General features: G+C 39.1%; 1 protein-coding gene across 6 annotated transcripts in view; it reads right to left on the reverse strand.

Moving 5' to 3' along the window:
* Nucleotides 1-1906: 1906 nt before the first annotated feature.
* Nucleotides 1907-20047, reverse strand: part of HGO (homogentisate 1,2-dioxygenase) — a 57314-nt gene continuing 39173 nt past the window's right edge. Inside the window, exons 4-11 of one of the 6 annotated variants that reach the window (XR_015189600.1) lie at nucleotides 19789-19956; nucleotides 19427-19602; nucleotides 19272-19341; nucleotides 18999-19153; nucleotides 18837-18920; nucleotides 17379-17578; nucleotides 4026-4108; nucleotides 1907-2285 (exon numbers count right to left, since the gene is read on the reverse strand). Coding sequence is in view for 5 of the 6 variants with exons in the window: in XM_086523069.1 (XP_086379195.1) it covers nucleotides 17384-17578; nucleotides 18837-18920; nucleotides 18999-19153; nucleotides 19272-19341; nucleotides 19427-19602; nucleotides 19789-19956 (848 nt within the window). In the remaining variant the exon portion in view is untranslated. Of the gene's footprint in view, nucleotides 2286-3890; nucleotides 4109-16885; nucleotides 17028-17065; nucleotides 17579-18836; nucleotides 18921-18998; nucleotides 19154-19271; nucleotides 19342-19426; nucleotides 19603-19788; nucleotides 19957-20047 lie in introns of those variants that run through there. The other 5 variants (XM_086523069.1, XM_086523067.1, XM_086523068.1 and 2 more) reach the window with 5 other exon arrangements.

A 20047-nucleotide genomic window follows, 5' to 3' on the forward strand; every position in this document is an offset into this window, starting at 1 on the left:
GATTCTAAATCATCAATCACAAAATTTGGTGTGTGTGTGTGTGTGTGTGTGTGTGTGTGTGTGTGTGTGTGTGTGGGTGGGTGGGTGGGTGTGTTGTTTTTAAACTAATCCTTATACACGAAAGAACATATCAGTTTAAAAGACATCTGAAAAAGGACAAGGATTAGTACAAAAACGACTTAGTCTTTGATTCATATTTGTACATCATAGTGAGAATGAGGTATCATTCTAGTGATTTGTACATAAGATAGTTAAGAACAACTGGTACTAAAGTGATAGAGGCCAAGTTTGACGATGATGTTGTCGTGCTGTGGCATGTACATAGTGGGAACAAATGCTATGAGATTTATTGTGACTTTTTAGATACATAAGTATATTTCCCATAATGTACATATGCATATCTAAGTATAATAATAAGCTTTCTATCTCATCCTATTATTTATTTCAAGGATAACATATTCTTACTTTACTGATACTAAAGTATTATGGAAAAAAGCATTGATAGATGCGCCTCATTAACTTGGGAAAAAAAGCATTGGTTCTTTCTTTCTACTATCCCATCATCACCTCACACTCTATCTAGATCCTATAGCTAGTGTAATTTCCAATACATATATTTTCTATGTATTTTTCTTATATTTCTTTTCTATAGCTACTAGGAAGGTATCAAATCCTAGTGGGACACTAACTTGCATAATTCTCGAAGATGCACCCATTTTAATGCATTATTGCTAGGATGCTTACAAAAATTTGTCAAGGAGCAATTTCATGCTTTCATATTGCATGAGGTGTCCATTGGAATCAAATGAAAGTCTAAGCTAAGGGGATCACAAGAAGATTTTTGCTGCCAGAAAGATACCCTATTCTGATGATTTTTTTACACATGGTTCCGATTCAAATTGGAAAGGATATATAATATGGGAGTCATATCTCATGAGCTGAATTTTTTGCTCCTATTTTTATTTTTTTATTTGGAGCCACGGTTGAGGAGATATGCTCAAAATGGTGGACCTCAATTTGCCTACATTATGCAAGGGTAGCCCATTTCCAACTGTGGTAGTTCTTGTTCACACTGGCTCCTCTCTTTCTTGTGTAATCCTTGGGGGTTCCCTTCACCTATAAAAGGGGACCACTTCTTCCTTGAAAACCATTCATTAGAGAGTGAGAGAATTAATGTCTAATTGTACTTAGCTATAAACATAAGCCTAAGCCTACACTTGCTCCTTGAGGAAGACTAGCCAATCTTGTAAGCAATCTTTGGAAGATCAACTCTAATCAAAGACCGAGTTGAACTTGGTGCATCAATCATGGTTTGAAGTCTTCCCTCTTCTTCTCTCTCCATCAAAATGGCAAATAACTTATAAAGGGTTTGTCAAGTAAGATGCGTTTTACTTTGAGGTTTTGTTGGTTTCTTGTTCTTTTCTTTTTCATCTTCTCTAATCCAGACTATATCTTTAACTTTATCTCCTTGTCTAACCAAATCTATCTCTCTCTCCCTTACATTCTTTGCTAATCTATCTCTCCAACTATCTTGCTCCATAATCACCTATCTTTCTCTACATAAGCCTCTACCTCTATTCTTAGCTACTGGCCATAACCGAATCTTTTTCTATATGCTATATTATCTTAAATCACACGATGCCAAATTTCCCCTTTCAATAATGTACAATCTCTTAGGATTAATGTGTGTTTAAGTCCAAAAGTTCACTTTGAACAAAGAATCGTATTTCTTTTTGGACCTGAAAGACTACAAGAAATTCTTCTCTCTCCACTCCCCATTATTCTACCACTCCTAGATTATTCTAACTCATTCAATGTGCACATATTTATTTTGCTATAGAGGGTGAGTCTTGATTGATTATGAACCCTAAAGACTTTTATACACAACTCATTCCAATCGCTAGGCAATATATATACATCTTTGTGAGTACAAAATTACAATTTCAAAGAACAATTCAGGGTTTGTTTGGAAGACAAAGATTAGCCGCTATAAATACATCAATAAATCCTTATATCCTACCCTTGATTATATATGATCAAAGCTTGGATGTTTTCATCTTTGTCTTATTTTGAGAGTTCTATGTGTATATGAGAGGGTGAGAGAGTCTTCTATGACTGCACTTTAAGTATTCACCACCAAACACCACACTTCATGGAGTGAATCCTTTGCTACCTCACAAGCTCTCACAGCCAGAGGCCTGGTATCTTCTTGGCAAGCACGCCAACTTCTCAACAACGTACAGTAGCAAAGCCAAAAAGATCCTAAGTAAAGATAGAGTCCTCACCTGCATCCATAAAAACAAGACGACAAATTTGTTAGCCTTGAATACGTATAACAAGTGTCAACAAACCTATCAGTTGGTATCCATGTCCTTCTTAAAAACTTTTTAGCTTATACCTACCATCCATGTGGGATTAAATACCATCAAGTATCCATTCTTAGAAAAAATGTTATGAGGCTGTCACAGTGAGATATCAGGAGGCCATAACCCCTCCTTATCAAGTGTAAAGTGTGTTTTTTATTTTAGAATTCATTTTAGGCTTGTGTGATTAGAAGACCAACACCCCTTCTAATCCAAGTGGAATTCTTATAATAGGTTGTAAAAGTAAGTAGTTACTCCATTTTTAAAAAGGAAATTATACATATTAATTAGATTAAGTTCGGAGCAAAAGGACATCACCCCTTCTGATCCAAGTGTTTCATCCATTTCTATCCTATGACACCTTTTTGTCAAACCACTCCAGTCTTTAAGATGTTCTTGTCTCTAATAAGCTCCAAGGTCAAAAAATGGTTTAATCACTTCAAGCCAAAAAATCTATGGTTTAATCATTTCTTAGTCAAAAAATGGTTTAATCCCTATCCATGCAATACAACTTGCTGGTTTTAAGAAATAAACTTCAGGAATCACAAATGTTAAATCATTCCTAGTCAAAATCATTAGTACAAGCTAGGAAGTAACAGGTGTTATCAACTAGGCATTAGGCAAGTTATGAACCAACAGTCATTAAAGCAAACGCCAATGGTAAACTAGGTTTGAGATGAAAACACCCCCTTTATAACCTAAAAGGGAAAAAGTGAGAAATTTAACATGTCTAGCATCAAAACATTACTAAGTAGAGAAGCCTAACAACCCCAAATTAGCCAGGTATTCCGAGCTAGTAAGTGGCCACCAACAACTATTTCTAGCCAGCAATGGCATTATTTTCAAGCAGCCTTCTTGTTAAACCTCTTATAGTTTAAAGTGGTTTTTGTTAATCAAGAAATAGATCTAGGATCACACCATCCCAAGTATTAACCTCAAGGGAGTGAGAGTATCCAAAAAAGTGTAGTAAAGATCAACCCATATCCTGCTTTGAGGATCATATCATAATACAAAAAGATTATCACAGCAGCCATCCCCCAAGTGTAAGTCGGACGTAATTAATCATATTGGTGGAGTCTATCAAGGCAACTAATTTATCAGCAAAAAGGTTTCCCATGGCACACCCAAATGCCCAAGCTAGGTATATTAAGTCAACTAACTATGCCCAAGTATTTCCAGGTCATAATAATATAGCTCTATTAGTGTCATTAAAGGGACAAAAAAAACCAGAAGTAAAGGATCAGTACTCCTATAAATACCAAATCAATGAAGGCATCAGGAGCCAGCAATGATTTCAATCAACAAGAGCCTAAATTCTTTACTAAGATCAATTTTATTGTCTAGGAGCATCCATGCGAGGCTATCAGATTAGCAACATAGAGGGGTAACTAGGATCAATTACAATTAGAGTGTAACTATCATAAATAGCAGCATGGAAATCAATATCCAGGCAATGATCTTTAACATGTGCATTAGAATATAATCACCATAAGAAGCATGCTCATTACTTGCAACAAATCCAAGAAGGGAGTCTAAAGCTTTATGACTATATTAAAAACTCAAAAATATATGTCATTTACATCAGCTGAGCATATTTCAAAACTAAACAATGTAAGTGATCCCCAATTTTTGTTATGCAATCTAAAAACAATAGTGCTCAACCTAGGTCAATTTGTTCCAGAGTCCACTGATGCTCCTTGTAGATTCCCAAAGTGAACCTAGCACTAAACAGGTTATGAAATAACCTGTCACCAAAGTATGCAACATAGGTTAGGCAAGTATGTTAGTAAGAAGGTAAAACCAATTAACACTAGTATGTGAACATAAGTTAACCCTATCATCAAAACATTTCCAAATAGAAAAATTTCTCAGCCTCATACCAACTAGGCATCCTAAGCCAAAAAAAGTGGATTGTTTTTAAGTCTAGAAACCATAAGTGGGAAAGCTTAATAACACCATTTCAGCTAAGCATTTGGAGCCAACAAACAGCCGCCATCACCTAGATGGCCAACATTATCACTTTGTAGGCAAAAAGCCCCCCTAAATTTAGTCAGTTTACCAACCCAGCACTAGGTAAGTTAAGAACCCTCAGTCAACAAAGAGTGAACCAGTGTTTTTTGAGATAAAACCTACCCTTTAAAACCCTATAAGGAAAGAATGTGCACCGTTAAACAAACCTATACCAAGTATAAAGGTTTAAAAGCTCATTATCTAGCCAAGCAATTCAAGCCAGCCAACTGTCAATATAAGCTAAGAACCACAATCTTGTAGTAACAAAGGAAGAAAGAAAGCTCAAAGAGAAAGATCTCTCTCTCTCTCTCTCTCTCTCTCTCTCTCTCTCTCTCTCTCTCTCTCTCTCTCTCTCTCTCTCTCTCTCTCTCTCTCTCTCTCTCTCTCTCTCTCTCTCTCTCTCTCTCTCTCTCTCTCTCAAGATTGATTGAAGCTAGAGGTAAAGGAGGTTTTGCTTCATCTCACGAAAGCTCTCTCTCAAAAACAAAGAAAGTAGTAGCTCTTTGGCGAAGAGGAAGAGGGAAAGAAGGAAGAAGAAAAAAGATTTTAGGGGGAAGAAGACCTAGTTTTTGGAGCTATTTTTCCATAGATTTGGGATAGAAAGCTGGCAAGGATGACAAGATTGTGCTTTTCTCCCTCGGTAGTGAAGCAGGGTAGAGAAGAAAGAAGAAAAGAGGTTAATTGGGGTTTTTTGTTGGGTTCCCGCTATCAACTCTCTCTCTTGGCTCATCGACACAAAGCTATCGATGCCATAGCTACTTGGAGTTTAATTTTGAAGGTTTTTTTTAACAAAGATCTGAAAAGTCTGGCTAACTAATGACTTCAAGGGTTGTTACTTATGGAATGGATTTGGAAAAGGAAGGGTGAGCTCAACAACAAGCGGACAGGCTGGCGATGTTCGAAGTAAGGACCAATCTATGTTCATTGAGGGGCTATAGTGAATGCAACTATGAGGGCTTGAGCATGCATCGAGAAGACTCCAAGATTATGATTGATTGGAAGTGAAGTAGTGGTTTTTGATTGATTGTTAGTTCTAGAGCTTAGTTTTTGATTATTTTTGGTGATTGTTAGAGGTTGATTTGACCATATCTTGTACAATTTATCACAGTTTCAATAATTTATAGTGTTTATTTTGGTTCATGTTGCCATTTACCTCTCTCTTTATTCTCCCTCTTGTATCTCTCACAGTCAGCAACCCAATGAAACCAACCTCCCAAACAAATTATCCCCGACATCGAGAGGTGAACTCGATGCGAAACAAGCCAAGGAGAGAGGTGCAGGTTGAGGATCCAAAACAATTGATGAATTAACTTCAAAAGGTGTTGTTGGCAATTTGGTAGTTGCAATTTTTTCAAAGCTGCTCCAATTGGTTCAAGGGTATCTGTTTGAATAGAAGTTGTGAAGGTGGAAGAAGCGAATAGATGATGTGATGGAAATGGTTTGATGTCGTATGTGATCAAGGTAGTGTTTTCCAAGGACACAATCCAAAAGGTTTTCTTGCATACTATGAAGCAGAGATGAAGAGTCAACGGGTTCCAAAAGATCGGTCAGTTGCAACTTTTGAAGAAGTTGTAAGTTTAGAGTTCAGAGAACAATTTTGGGAGCTAGCAAGGAAGTATCCCAAACAATGGGACCATTTTGCAGATGGCGTTATCCCTGAAAGCTAAAAAATAATGGACTTAGAAATGAAGCAAATTATTGGGAAGAAGCGGATTACTTTGAATAAAGGCGATGGAAATTAGTTCCAAGTGTTTTCTTTCCAACACTAGAGCCAACAACAGCTAGATCACTTTCATCTTCCATTTTAGGATGAGGTAGGTGGCGATGAAAAGTACATTGTGTGTGATGGCTACTTAGGCTCTTTTTAAATAAGATCAATTGAAATTAACCTTCATCACTCCTTACAGTTGTTATTCTTTTAGAGTCATGCCATTTGGGTTGCACAATGCTTGTGCAACTTTTCAACGCTTCATGAACATGACGTTTCAAGCATTACTTTGGGAAGTCCATTAGAGTGCTCATTGATTACATTTGCATCTATAGCTCTAAATTGTTGCAAAAGGTAGAATAAGGCTTGAAAAAACTTTACGACAAGAGAGGCCAACTCAATCCCAAAAAATGTTGGATGAAGTGATTATTTCTTGGCCACAAATTTTCCTATAAAGACATTGGAGAGACACACTCTAAATTCTCCACTGGATAGATAAACCTAGTAGCTACTAGAAGCTCTCTTACCTCTTTGAGTAGAGCTTGATCCTTTATGAATTTTAACCTTCGTAGTTTTTGTGCTTTAGGTGTGGTTTCAGGCTTTAAATCAATCTTGTGCTAAAAAGCATCTACTCCATGCACATCTGTGTAGTCTTTAGCAAAAATCCTAGGAAAATTTCCAAGTAAACATTTAAATTCCTCTCTTTCTTCACTTGTAAGTGTCTTGGACAACATACTTTCTAACTTTTCTTCATTTTGCATACTTTGGTTCTCTTGGGGGACCTACCTCTTCCAAGCCTTGGTCTCTTGGTGGTTTGGCCTAAATCTTACCCCCATGACATGGATACACCATTAAGCCTCCATAAGTGTGTCACTAAATGGGTGAAAGGGCAAGCAAGTAGTAGCCTTGAACACCTTCTTTTGCGCACCAAACGAAGCCCACCATCCACAAAACAAGAGATCTTCAAGGTATCAAGCTAGAATTGATTGAATGGATGGGAGAGGCATCACATCGTTGGATGTGTGATCTGTGCAACCTTGCACTTCAACATATTTTGCCTTGTGATTGCACTAATTGGCCAATCCTTTGCATAAAGGAGTGGTCATAAAGAATGTAAATAACTACCACACTATAATGATTGGGTTGCTTATGGAAAAAATAGTTTAGGTGCATGATGGGATAAAATTTAGTAAATGGGAAAAATATAATAGCAAGCGTACAAAAGGGCAAGCATGTTTTAGTCAATGTCATAGCACCATCGACCATCTTTTCACTCCTCATGTTTTTATGAAAGAAAGACAATTGAAAGGTAAGCAATTGTATTGTCTCTTTGTGGAGTTCAAGAAAGCCTTTGATATGATTCCACATAACAAATTTTAGAGAAGGATGAAAGAACTCCAAGCGCAAAGTGAGCTTATGCTTGTAGTTTCTTGCATCTACAAGAAGCTGAAGTGTCAATTGCGCATGGGAAGGGGAATTTCAAATCTTTTTGCAAGTGCTATTGGGGTTAGATTAGGATATCCATTGTCACCAAATCTCTTTGGCCTATGCATTGATCAATTGGAACAAATGATACTTGAGTTTATGCAACAAAAATGCATTGAAGTGTTTACTTGCAAAGCAGTAATTATGCTTTTGTTTCATGCAGATGATGTAGTGCTTATAGCACATACTTTTAGAGGATGCACAAAAGCTTAGGGTTGTCCCTGAGAACTTTTTCTTGCATTGTGGGCTGATTGTAAATGAATCCAAAACAAAATTTATGCTTATGATAACCATCTATAAAGAGAAGCCATGCAGTGTGTACAACAATGACACACTTGAAGTGGTTGAGATCTTTCAATATCTTTGGCCCCTTGAGGTTTTGTCTAGCCAAAAGTGGCATGAATGTGTTATGCATCGTTTGGTAGATGGGAAGACAACATACTATGCATTTGTGAGCATGTGTAACGTGAGGCATGTCAAACGTTGGGTTCTCAAGAAGTACCTTTTTGACACATTGGCGACACCAATTCTTCTTTATGGAGTTGAAGTGTGGGGTAGAGGCCTCTCAAAGTCTAATTACAAAGAGTTTGAGAAGGTCAAAAAGCGCTTTCTTAGACACAAATAGCGTATATGATCCTACTTCTTCAGTTAGGATCTCTTCCAATTGACGTATTGGCACCATGGAGAGCGTTGTGGAGTACATGATAAAGATGCATCAAAAACTTTGACATCAACTTCCTACAATTTCATGGGAAGCAATCAAAAACTTCAAAAGACACATAAAAACAAGATCTTGAGCACTGGATGGATGCAAGACATAAGAAGTGGTTTGGGAGATGGGATGCATTACACTTACTATCTGCCTCAATAGACTTCCAAGTGAATGAAGCTTTTCTACAATGCTAAGGTATTATGGATTAGGAAATCTTTGGTGGGTCACACATCATACATTACACCACACATATTGCCCCCAACTACAAAACCATGTTCTTTGCCAAAAGAGGGAATTGAAGTCACCCTTATATGCTTGAGCATATTCCCTTGTCAATGATACAAACTATTGTAACCATTCAGCTTAGTTCCCACTCCCTTCGATGTGAGACAAGGCATTGGGACAATGGAGAAGAGTCCCATTGATTTTGAATATTATGCTCACTGCAAGTTCAAGAGTTAGAGTACCACATACTACTAGAGTGCTAAACTTTTGCTCACATTTGAACTTGCTTTTCTCATATTTTCAGGCATGATTTAGACCTACATGCTTTCCTCTCCTAGCTATAGCATGGTTCTCCATTGTGATTCTCATCACCACGATCCTTGGGCATCGAGAATCACTAACTAGCCCCACACATAGTACATCACATGTATCTTTGGTCTTATAGGTCATATTTGCCCTTCGAGGATGATAATAAGATCTATCTAAAATATATATATATATATATATATCTCCCCCCCCCCCCCTCCCACAAAGCAGAAGCATATCCACTGGCAAACCCTATGCGTGTTATTGGTTGAGTGTCCACATGGAAGCTTTTCATTGTTTTCACTAGAAGCAAAGAGAACGCCTTTCTACAGATGCAATGACCTATGATTTCACCATGATGACCTCTAGATTCAATTAAGATGCAATAAGGGAGAGAGAATTCAAGAGGAGAAAGGGGGAATCACAAGCTCGTGTAGCTGCACCGGATAAGGGAGATGGGTGTGGTGGGTGCACAAGAAGAATAGAGGAGATGGGAGAGAGGGGGCATCGAATATTGTCTTAGTAGGTGCTTGGGGTATATCCCAACTATTGGGTTTTTATAGTAGGAGACCCAGTATGTATGCTAGAGACTAATATGCAAATGTAGAGCCATGGCCTATCATCTTTAGATTTATCTATTTTACAACCTTAGACTTAGGTCCTTATCTTTGTAGCCCTTGATGATGGCAAAATTCTTAATTTGGTATTGTGCTTTATTTGCAATGCACTCACCATAAGGTTTAGATAGTTTGTAAATTATCATCATCTGTAAGCCGTGTCTTGCAAAGACTAGATACTCCTTATAGCATCCAATGGTTGTGGGGGGCTAGGAGAGGTGCAACTAGAAATGTACTCCATGTCACCCGTGATAATGGGTTTGAGGAGAGGTCTAATTAGCAATGTTGTTGCATGACTTGAAAGAGGTGTGGAAGTCACATAGCTTCAAGATCCAAGTTGTAGATAATCCAAGGTTAAGAAACCCAACCGAAAAATAGGAAAGGTTTTCTCATGCTTGTTTTTACCTCCATGATTTACATAGGTTCTTACAGTCAAATCACTTTAGATTTCTATGTCCTTGTTGTAGATTTTACACAATCAATCAGGGAAGTCAAGGGGAGACGGTTCTTTTTAGAGGGAGAAGATTGCAAATATATAAAATAATAAATCAATTTAGAATTAGACCCTATTGAAGTGAAATCTCATGCTGCCCAATTGTAATTGCTGGGTCCTTTGAGAGCTAGAATTTTTGAATTTTTTAATGCAGGGGTTTCCATCAACAAAAGACCTCATGTTAGATCTATGGGACACTCTCCTAGCCTAGCACCATACATTTGACACAATCACTTAGGTCATTGTACACTGACACAATGAGTGATGTCACTTGCAGATCATTATGGCTAGATATGCGACCACTCTTGCAGCAATCTTGCAGTTCACTCAGTTCATTCTCATTGAGTTGTCTCTTGTCTTGTGTCAAGTTCTCTCTCTTTATCTCTCTCTTTTTCCCTATTCCCAACATGGTATAAGAGAGGTTTTTGCAATCGAATAATAGACTAAGCCCTAAATCTATTTAACCATTGATATTGGAGAGTATTCACCTTATCTACTCCAATATGTTTAGTGAATTCTCTTGGAGAACATGGTATTATGGATAGCTAATCCATGAGGTCATCAAAGGACTCGAAAACTAAAGCTTTTGAAGCTATTTTTTAAAAAATGATGGTGTTTTCTCTTCTGTGCACATTTTTCCTCTGCATACTTCTTTACTTGAGCTTCTTAGGGGCTCCTAAAAATGGAATTTCCGTAGGTCAAAGTTCAATGAACATGCATCAAGCAGGGAACCAATCACACGTATCTAAAACACTATGGATGAGTGCACCAATCCCTCGTGAGGTGTATTTTTCCCAAGCTTGTTTTACACCCATCATTCAAGGGTCATACTACTTCCTATGTTGTGTGCCCTGGAGCTTCTCCATTCTCCCATATTGACACGAAAAAATTTCCATATTTGTAGCTTGAAAAGATCTTGTTGCTATTATGTTGTACTCACTATAATACATATCGTACATGTTTCTACCATTATTGTTGGTGTTTATTAAATTGATAGATCAAAGAAGTACTAAATTTTCTCCCAAATTGGGTATCTGCTAATCTAGATAATCTTGAATTCTAATACATGAGAGCGATGTAATGAGAGACCATGAGCATATTCGACAATGTGAATAACTGCTTGTATCAGTGAGTGCATACTAGCCTAGAGTGGATTCTCACCTAGGACAAAGACTATGCTAACATTTCCCCCTTCATTACATAGGTGAAACTAATCTACAAGATGACTCTTAAGGTGAGAAAGGTAAGCTACCAAAAAGTAGTGGATACAAGCGCACAAATTTTGATAGGTTCACAAGTGATCACCTCAACATGGTTTAGTTGAACAACAAGTATGGATAAGAGGAAACCACCATGCATGGTTCAGAGGCTAATCAAAAGTGAGCATCACTTGACTCACAAGCTGATGAGTGTCCATGTTACTAAGAAAAGTCGTAGGAAATAGAAAGATAGGTGTATATGGCGGTCTTACCAACTGCATGGCTAGTTTGTACAAACCCTTTTGAACAAGCTAGAAGTCGTATATACAATTTGAATGTAAAAACCCTAAGAGGAAAATTCCTTTGAATTTCTTTGTGCAATACAAAAGCTATGTAATTTGCAAAATATTTTAAAATTGAGAGATTCTCTTGGAAGAGTCCACCCATTGAAAGAAACTCCTGGTATCATTATTAGTTTTTGTTTTCTTGCCTTGAATTGGGTGTTCAACTTTGACATGAAAAGGAAAAGCCTTTAATAGACTTCTTTTCATTAATTTTTGTGCTTAGGCTCATATAAAATTTCTCCACCAATAGATCGTTGTAGTATGCTATTGTACCAACATGGGCCCTTGGATATTGTACCAAGAAAACTTTTTCTCCTGAATTAACTTTAACAACCGTGAGAAATATAGAAATAAAATGGAGATATGGATCACATAGATGCCTAAAGTATACTCATCTAGATGCAAGCGGTAGCTTTCATTGAATAACTTGCCCTTTTCTTGCAAGATCCAAAAGCACTGACACAAAAGAGCACTAATATTTGACCTTTTATTTGTCAAATCATAGTGTCCTTGCTATATAGAGAACTTTTTTACGAACCTCCTATAATAGAAGCAAATGCTAATAAAAACTTGAGATTTCAAGGTTGAAGACGCTTTTCTATTACGGCAACTTTGTAGGATCTTTCTGTATAAAATGTCTCAAATAGCAAATAAGTTGCAAAAATAACTCACCCTTTTTGTCATTACGAATGAGCTCAATAACTCAAAATTCTTGGAAACTTGCTTTGAGATTGATGAATGTTATCATATTTCAACGACTTTAAGTAGGCAATGAGGATACGATTGATATTATTTTGACACACATTCTCCGCCCTTATAATGGATGCTCCTACTCATAATCAATCCATTACCAACCATGTCGTTTAGATACATTACTATCATTTCATAAACACTAAAGACACCTAAGAAAAGGTAATTACACATTGAACAATGATGTTCATTTAAATTGTGTTGGTGATTGGTGACAATCGATGTAGGAATTTGCACACACCCTTCTATTTGGAATTGTAACCTAACCACACAACACATATGCAATTATCCATAACTCTGATTGCTAGGAATTGAATTCTACCGTCAATGGTGAAAGGCTTATGTGTTACATAAACCTAGATTTAGATGTGCTAGGACCGCTCAATCCAACCCACAAAATAAAATCACCACCACCAACTTCAACAGGTCTATGATCACAACTTGCATACTCTTATTTCAAAATTTCTTTATAGCACTTAATCTTCTATAAGAGCAAAGCTTCTCAAGTGAACTCTTGATGTCGAGACCTTTACCTTAGCCCTATGCATTTGAGACTTCATTATTCATAATCAACAAGCAAGAAGTAGCCTTGTGTCCACTTAAAGCTTGTAGAATATTATTCAATTGTTTGTTTAAAGGATGATTATAATCCTAGGTAGTGATTATGATTTTTATGCATAAAAACTGGTGATAAGAAATAGAGAATGCCTCAATGTTTCTCAACTATGTCTTGCGTTTTTCCATTCTAAAACAAACATATAATTTTTAGAAAGTTAAGGGGGGCGGGGGCAAATGCTTCATTTCTTTGTTTGCTTTTTTTCCCCCACGATTGAGACAATTCATACAATTTTACCAACTGAATGCACTGTAAATGTCAATGAATATGAAACAAGGTGAAAGCTCACATTTGAAACATAAAGTTCAAAGACCCTCTCTTCACAAGCATCACCAAGAAAGCGTTGGAAAAGCTCAAGAAAGATGTGGGGATGAATAAACCTAATGCTTGGAATCTATTTGTTCGGAGTGTACAAAAAGCTATCAAAACTTCGGGTCCTCGGGCTAAAAAAGCCCATGAGGCACATATCAAACATCTCACAGAAAAGGTAGCGCAATTAGCATCTAGGAAGGCTGTCGGACTAGCTACCGAGAATGAGCACAAGCATGGCTTGAAGATAAATCTCACCTGGCCAATGAACAGCTGGAGGAAATCAAGAAGGCGAGATTCCTCTTTAGGGAAACTTTCCTTCAACCGGAGCCTTCACATTTTTTAGGGCTCTGAAAGTGAGAGAGTCGAGGCTGCGTGCAAGTGCTCGATGATGAGAAAGGGAATACAATTCAGAACCAAGATGAGATGGCTGGACTTATGCTCAATTATCTCGGCCAGATTATCGGCCAGCCAGAGACCCAATCTCAAGAAGTGGAAGAAGCCCGAGCGTTTTTACTTGGGAGTGTTGAAAAGAAGGTTCCCAAGGAGGAAGCCAACCGCATGGAAATTGCCTTCTCTGAGAAGGAATGCTCAACGGCACTAAAAGCTTTTGGCAATGAAAAGTCCCCCGGTTGGGATGGACTGACGACTGAATTCTTCAGGGAATTTTGGGATGATCTCAAGGGTCCAGTCACACAGATGGCCAATCAAGCTGTTTCCGAAGAGTCGTTGGATGCAAGTGTTAAGAGAGGGCTTATCAAGCCCATCCCCAAACAAACCTGTTGCTCTCAACTTAAACATTGGCGTCCCATTACAATGATGTCAATAGCATACAAAAATATTGCCAAGGCGATAGCTCTCAGACTTGCCCCCCTCCTGAGTCGGATCATTTCTCCCCATCAACACGGGTTCATTAAAGGGAGATCTATATATGAAAATATCTTGGCGGCAATGGTAGAAATAGATGCATCCTTCTCCAAGCAAGAGTGCATCTTGCTGCAGCTGGACCTCGACAAAGCCTATGATAGAATAGAATGGTCCTATATACAAGAAGTCATGGGAGCTCTGGGCTTTGGGCCTCGCCTTCGCCTCATACACACACTAGGCGTTGGCAGCCAATCAAAGATCCTGTTTAATGACAGAATTGTGGGCTCTTTTGAGGTTCACAGGTCTATCAAGCAAGGATGTCCCCTGGCCCCCTTGCTTTTCGCCATCAGGTCGCATCCTCTCATTACGATGCTCGAAGCCAGTGCTGCGTGGGGAGAAATTGAAGGTCTGGCATTACCGAGCAACGACCAGCTACTGGCCAAAATGTTCGCAGAAGATTCGCTCCTATTCTTGAAGGTGTGCCCTCAAGTTGTCAGGAGAGCTCTGGAGATTGTGCAAACATTTGCCGTGGCCTCGGGATCCAAGTGCAATATAGAGAAGTCAAGACTTATCTCCCTGTCGGAGAACGACTCTTTTGACCATGCAGTTTGGACATGAGAGATTATCTCAGAAGGGAGTGTATTCAGACACCTGGGAGCCCCCGTAGGGGTGGACGTAACCCACAAGCAAAGATTTCAATGGGTCCTTGAAAAAATAAGCTCAAAAATGAGAAGATGGGAGTTTGTTCTCCTCCCCTTCCAAAGCCGAATTAGAGTGATTAATGCTTTTATAATTCCATATATTGCTTTCCTCAGCCCCGTGCTCAAGATGGCTAAGTGTAACCGGAAATAATTCTTTAAACCAGTGAAAAGGTTTCTTTGGAAGAACAACACGAAAACCTCCAGGCCATGGCAGTGGGTTAGATGAGAGGTAGTTGCTCGCCCGGTAGACCAAGGAGGGCTCGGCATTCTTAACTCTGTATCCCATGCTAAGGCCCTTTGTGCCAAATTTATGGTCTCATTGGCTAAATAGGACCAAGCTTGGGCTATAATGACCAAGGAAATGCTTGATGCAGTAAAACTGGGATCAAAAGGTTTCGAACAACACGAAAACCTCCCGGCCGTGGCAATGGGTTAGATGGGAGGTAGTTGCTCGCCCGGTAGACCAAGGAGGGCTCGGCATTCTTAACCCTGTATCCCATGCTGAGGCCCTTTGTGCCAAATTTATGGTCTCATTGGCTAAATAGGACCAAGCTTGGGCTATCATGACCAAGGAAATGCTTGATGCAGTAAAACTGGGATCGAAAGGGGGAAAGTGGAAGGGGGTTGTGATGCACGACAAACTTCTCGCCCCGAAGTGGTCTTATCTTAGATCTAGTGGACTCTCAGGGGAACTGATGAGGAAGTGCAAAAGAGCAGCCGAGGTTTTGGAATGGGGGGAAGCAACGAGATACTTTAAGAACTCCATTTTGCACTGGTCCCCTTGGCTCTTTAAAATATTGGGGCCGCCGCAAAGCCCCTATTGGATAGAAATGGCCAGGAATGTGAATAATAAGGGGCTCGTTCGACTAGAGCAATTCTGGGATGGCAACAGTAAGTGCTACAAAACTGCTGACTCTTTAGCCATCCAATTTCAACTGAATGGCTTTGAGATCTTACTAGTCTACAGGGTGATGAAAGAGCTTGATAAGGTGGTGATGCCAATTTGTGAATCCAACTTTGAATGGGACGCTTGGAGATGGCCCGGAGTAGCCTCTTTTGGAAACCACATTCTAAAGGCATTTACCATGCATTAATGCACGAGGCTAATTGGTGTAGCCCCCTCAACAAATTATGGAAGAGGCACTGGACGGAAAAACGGTGGGAGGGAGTCATGGAGAACATCTGGAAGCCAAGGTGGCCTCAGTATATGAAGATATTTCTGTGGAAAGTGATGTGGGCTGCTCTACCGACGGGTGTAAAGATTCAACAAAGAGGAATTGGGTCGGATCGTTGCTCGGGGTGCAGAATAGCTAGTGAAGACCTAGCCCACCTTTTCATGGGATGCCAGGCAATCAATGGCCTGGTTGGGAAAATATGCAAGTGGATTCAAAGGACATGGAAAATTAAGTTCTTCAAGATTCATCTGTTCTTTGGTAGTAACAGGTTGGGAAGTCCTGTTCTTCTTGTCTGCACTCAAATAATCAAGTACTACTTCTTTCACCATATTTGGCAAGCAAGGAACCGCCGCGTGTTTGAGGGGGATCTGGCTGTGGCAAGCTTTTGTGAAATTATACAAGAGAGCAGAGTGACGATCCACATGATCGGAGGCAAACAAGCATCAAAGGACTGGTCTAGAACAATACATGTCATGATGACATCTTGTAATAAGTAAAGCCTAGGAGTAGTTGTAGTTTCTCTGTCAAGCAAAAAACTTGTGACCCTCAAGGCTCGGTCTGAGCTCGAGGTTGGTGTATGTTTCTGATGTTCTTAATACTATCCACTCACAATTGTGAGTTTTGCAAAAAAAAGAAAAAACATAAAGTAAATGAGGAAGTCATGAGGCCCTTAATGGAGGGACTTATTTCAAAATTTTAAAAAAAGGCATTTAAAAATTTGTACGCCTCTCTCCTCTATGGCATGCTTTGACATGCGAAAACTCTATGCAAAAGTTTGTATGCATTTCTCCTTGTTCTCTAAGGCGTGTTTTAACATGCCAAAACTGCTTAGCATATGTAAACCCTAGGCAAAACCTCAAAGTTCTAGGAAATCATTCATTAACAATGATTTTTACATTCTTTGAATCGATTGTGAGTTCTCTGTTCTATTAGGCAATTGTCTTTTGAATCTTAGGGATATGCTAATCTAACATCGCAACATGAATGAACCGACACATGAACCTCCACATCAATGAAATTGGTCATAATGGCAACAGGATTTACAACCCGCAAACCTGGGCACTAATATCTTCTGAATGGAGACCCCTAGGGGCGATGCGAAGCCCCCCAGGGGAGTTATGTACAACATGACTTCCTCTTCGCATGTCTGACAAAACGTGCGTGTCAGATAAAATGAAAGTGAGAGGGCTGAGAACAGTGCAGGTTTAACAAAACAAAAGAATGAGCCATAACGGACTCGAACCGCTGAACCTCCACAACAATGAGTTTGGTGTTTATACACAAACATGCACTCACATTTTATAGAACTGGCATATACTATATACAATGAAAGGCCATTATGCTTACAGCACATGCTGCTTTCTCACCCACCGCCACCCTTTTTGCTGTGCATTCTCTCTGTACAATTGATTTGAACATTTGACATTGTGCTCTATGTGTACACACCTACCTACAAAAACATGTAACCATCCTATGTTTGGGAGCAAGATTATTATACCTGCTTCAAGCTTTTGTATGCCCATTCTCCGCATGGAAGTGTGATCGCAAACCGATCCATCCCTTGTAGTAATCTTTATCAAGATGAGGACTGTCGAGCGCCCATCGCGTGACCTTCGGAATGAGAGACGACTCAAACATGAAGGCTAGAGTTTCTTCAGAGATTTTAGTTGGAGTTTCACAACCTCTGGAAATCGTTGTCTGTAATAATACATGAGATGGAAAAAAAATCAACAAGGAATGCTTCAGCAAGCAGCCATACTCAAGCATGTTTCATCATTCAATAAGAAAAGGCACCAACTCTATGTAGATTGACAAGCCAAACCAAATATTAACCATGTATGATAAGAGATACATTTTACCTGTTTAAAAACAAAGAATACCAACAACTTTAAAGCATGCTCTGTACTCGAGTAATGTAGACAAGACAAAAGTTTAGGGCAATCTTGCATTACTAACCTTTGAATAAGTTCACTTCCGACGTTTACGATAGCGTCAAACTAACTTAGCTTGCTCATAGCGACGTTCCAGGTTAGGGTAAGACTAACTTAACTCTAGGTTAGGGTTTAGTCTTTGGGGCCTATGCTGCAAGGACGGCACAATGTTCTTTTGGCGGCATTGCTAGGGATTAGTGCTAGGATTCAAACCTAAGAGAATCATCATGTGCATGTTCTTGGTGCTTCTTACATTTTCTTATTCATCTTGGGGTTAGGGTTAGGCTAGGAGGTAGGAGGCTCCAAAACCCTCACCAAAACCCCTGCACCTTACATTTCTCCCGCCACTAAGAGTAGAACTAAGGAAGTTAAGGTTAGCTTTAGGATCAAGAAAAGTGTAAACTACAAAGTAACTTGTCAAAGTTACAGTATGCTTCAAAGTTTCAATCTTTTTACACACATATCACTCGTGCATTCAAATAGCAGACTGGTGATGGTTCTTGAACGATCACAAACTTTAGACTACTATGGACACCCGTTGAAATCATACAAGAATTTGCCAACTTCCAACTCCGATCTCAGCCATTCTTAGGCATGAAGTATTGCTGAAAGTGGGTCAGGTTAAAAAGATGGATATGTTTGGGTAAATCAGCAGCGCCTAAAAACTTTGCTTTCAAAGAAGAACCAATTACGTTCCAAAGGAGGACTTTCCCCCTTGATAAAAAGCAGACACATTCATGAGAAAAAAAGAGCAGAGGTGGGTAGGATATTTGCAGCATGCCTGTGTGTGCAAATATGGCAATTGGATGCACTAGGAGAATAGAGCCTCTAGAGAAGAGACACATGCAAAAGAACTTTACCACAAAGAGATTATCATGTCTAAGTAAAGCTCTTAGGTATTTCTTAGATTATGCAGTAAAAGCAGTCATTACCTACTTCTCTATCGATATGAGCTTCTATGATTCTGTAGCATTCAGTTTAACAAGATAAAAACAACATTTTCAACACAGAAAAAAGCTTGTTACCTCGTAAGTGGTGGTATCAACACCATGGGGTGTCATGCAATTATGCAGACTACAACCCCCAGGTAAGAATCCTTCAGCTTTACCCTGCACAAATAAAAAGCTCTGATTTTGAACTGTCAACAAAGAAAATCTGAACAAGACTACCAGGAATCATGATATCACCTCATAGGAACCATAAATAAGTCCCATAAACTCGCTCATACAGTTTCGATGGAAGTATGGAGGACGAAAAGTGTGCTCTGCTGTGAGCCATCGCGGGGGGAAAACCACCAAATCAAGGATGGCCACACCGGGCTTCTCCGAGGGCACCGTCAAAACTGCAGGTTTTCGCATTCAGAAAAGAATATTGGAAGAAAAAGACATGAATTTTCAAGAGATGAGTTTCAGTAAATGGGATTGACTTGTACATTTCGCACATTACTTAGAAATACTGACCGGTATTAATGGACGGATCTGCGTGATCAAACAGCACTGTGTTGAAGGGGCAGAACTTCTTCAAATCGTACTACAGTAACAAAAGAAAAAAACATGTTGTTTATTTATCCGCAAAGGTATGTATTATTAATTTTGAAACAACCATATAAATTTACCTTGTATGGAGCATAATTCCCATCCCAGGCCACAACATTAAAAGGAGAAAAGTTTTGTTTCGCTTCGAACAGCTCTCCTCCAAACTTTTGCACAATAACAAATTCCGTGTGTTGCACACCGTCAAGCCATGCAGTAGGCACCATAAAATCTCGCGGTGCGGCAAGACCATTTGCACCTGCCCAAGAATTAAAGATGAGAGAAAGTTTTGTGTCCCTAACAAAAATTGCACAAAGATCGTTTTCATGGTTTGCATTTGTGAGGAAAGAAGCTTTGAGTCTTGGGTTGCATTGAACTGGATAGTAGTCAAGGGGTTTGGAACAGAATGGTTTTTATTTCTAGTACAAAGTCTATCAAGAATTACCGATTGGTCCTAGCTCAGGGAGTCGAAAATGGCCATCATATACTTCAGCAACATAGCCTCGGGAAGGTCCATCAGGCAGGCTTACAGAAAAACGAAATCCTTGCTGAAGCACGACGATCTCACCCGGGGATACCAATAATTTACCAAACTCTGTCTTGATCAGTAAACCTGTCATAACCACAATTTTCCATTAGTTACCAAACCTGTCTATCTGGTGGAATTCACGACTGTTGTAAAGCTACATCTTAAAAAATTAACA

The sequence above is a fragment of the Adiantum capillus-veneris genome, chromosome 11, assembly GCF_014529385.1.
Source record: "Adiantum capillus-veneris isolate H3 chromosome 11, ASM1452938v2, whole genome shotgun sequence".
Classification (NCBI taxonomy): Eukaryota; Viridiplantae; Streptophyta; class Polypodiopsida; order Polypodiales; family Pteridaceae; genus Adiantum; species Adiantum capillus-veneris.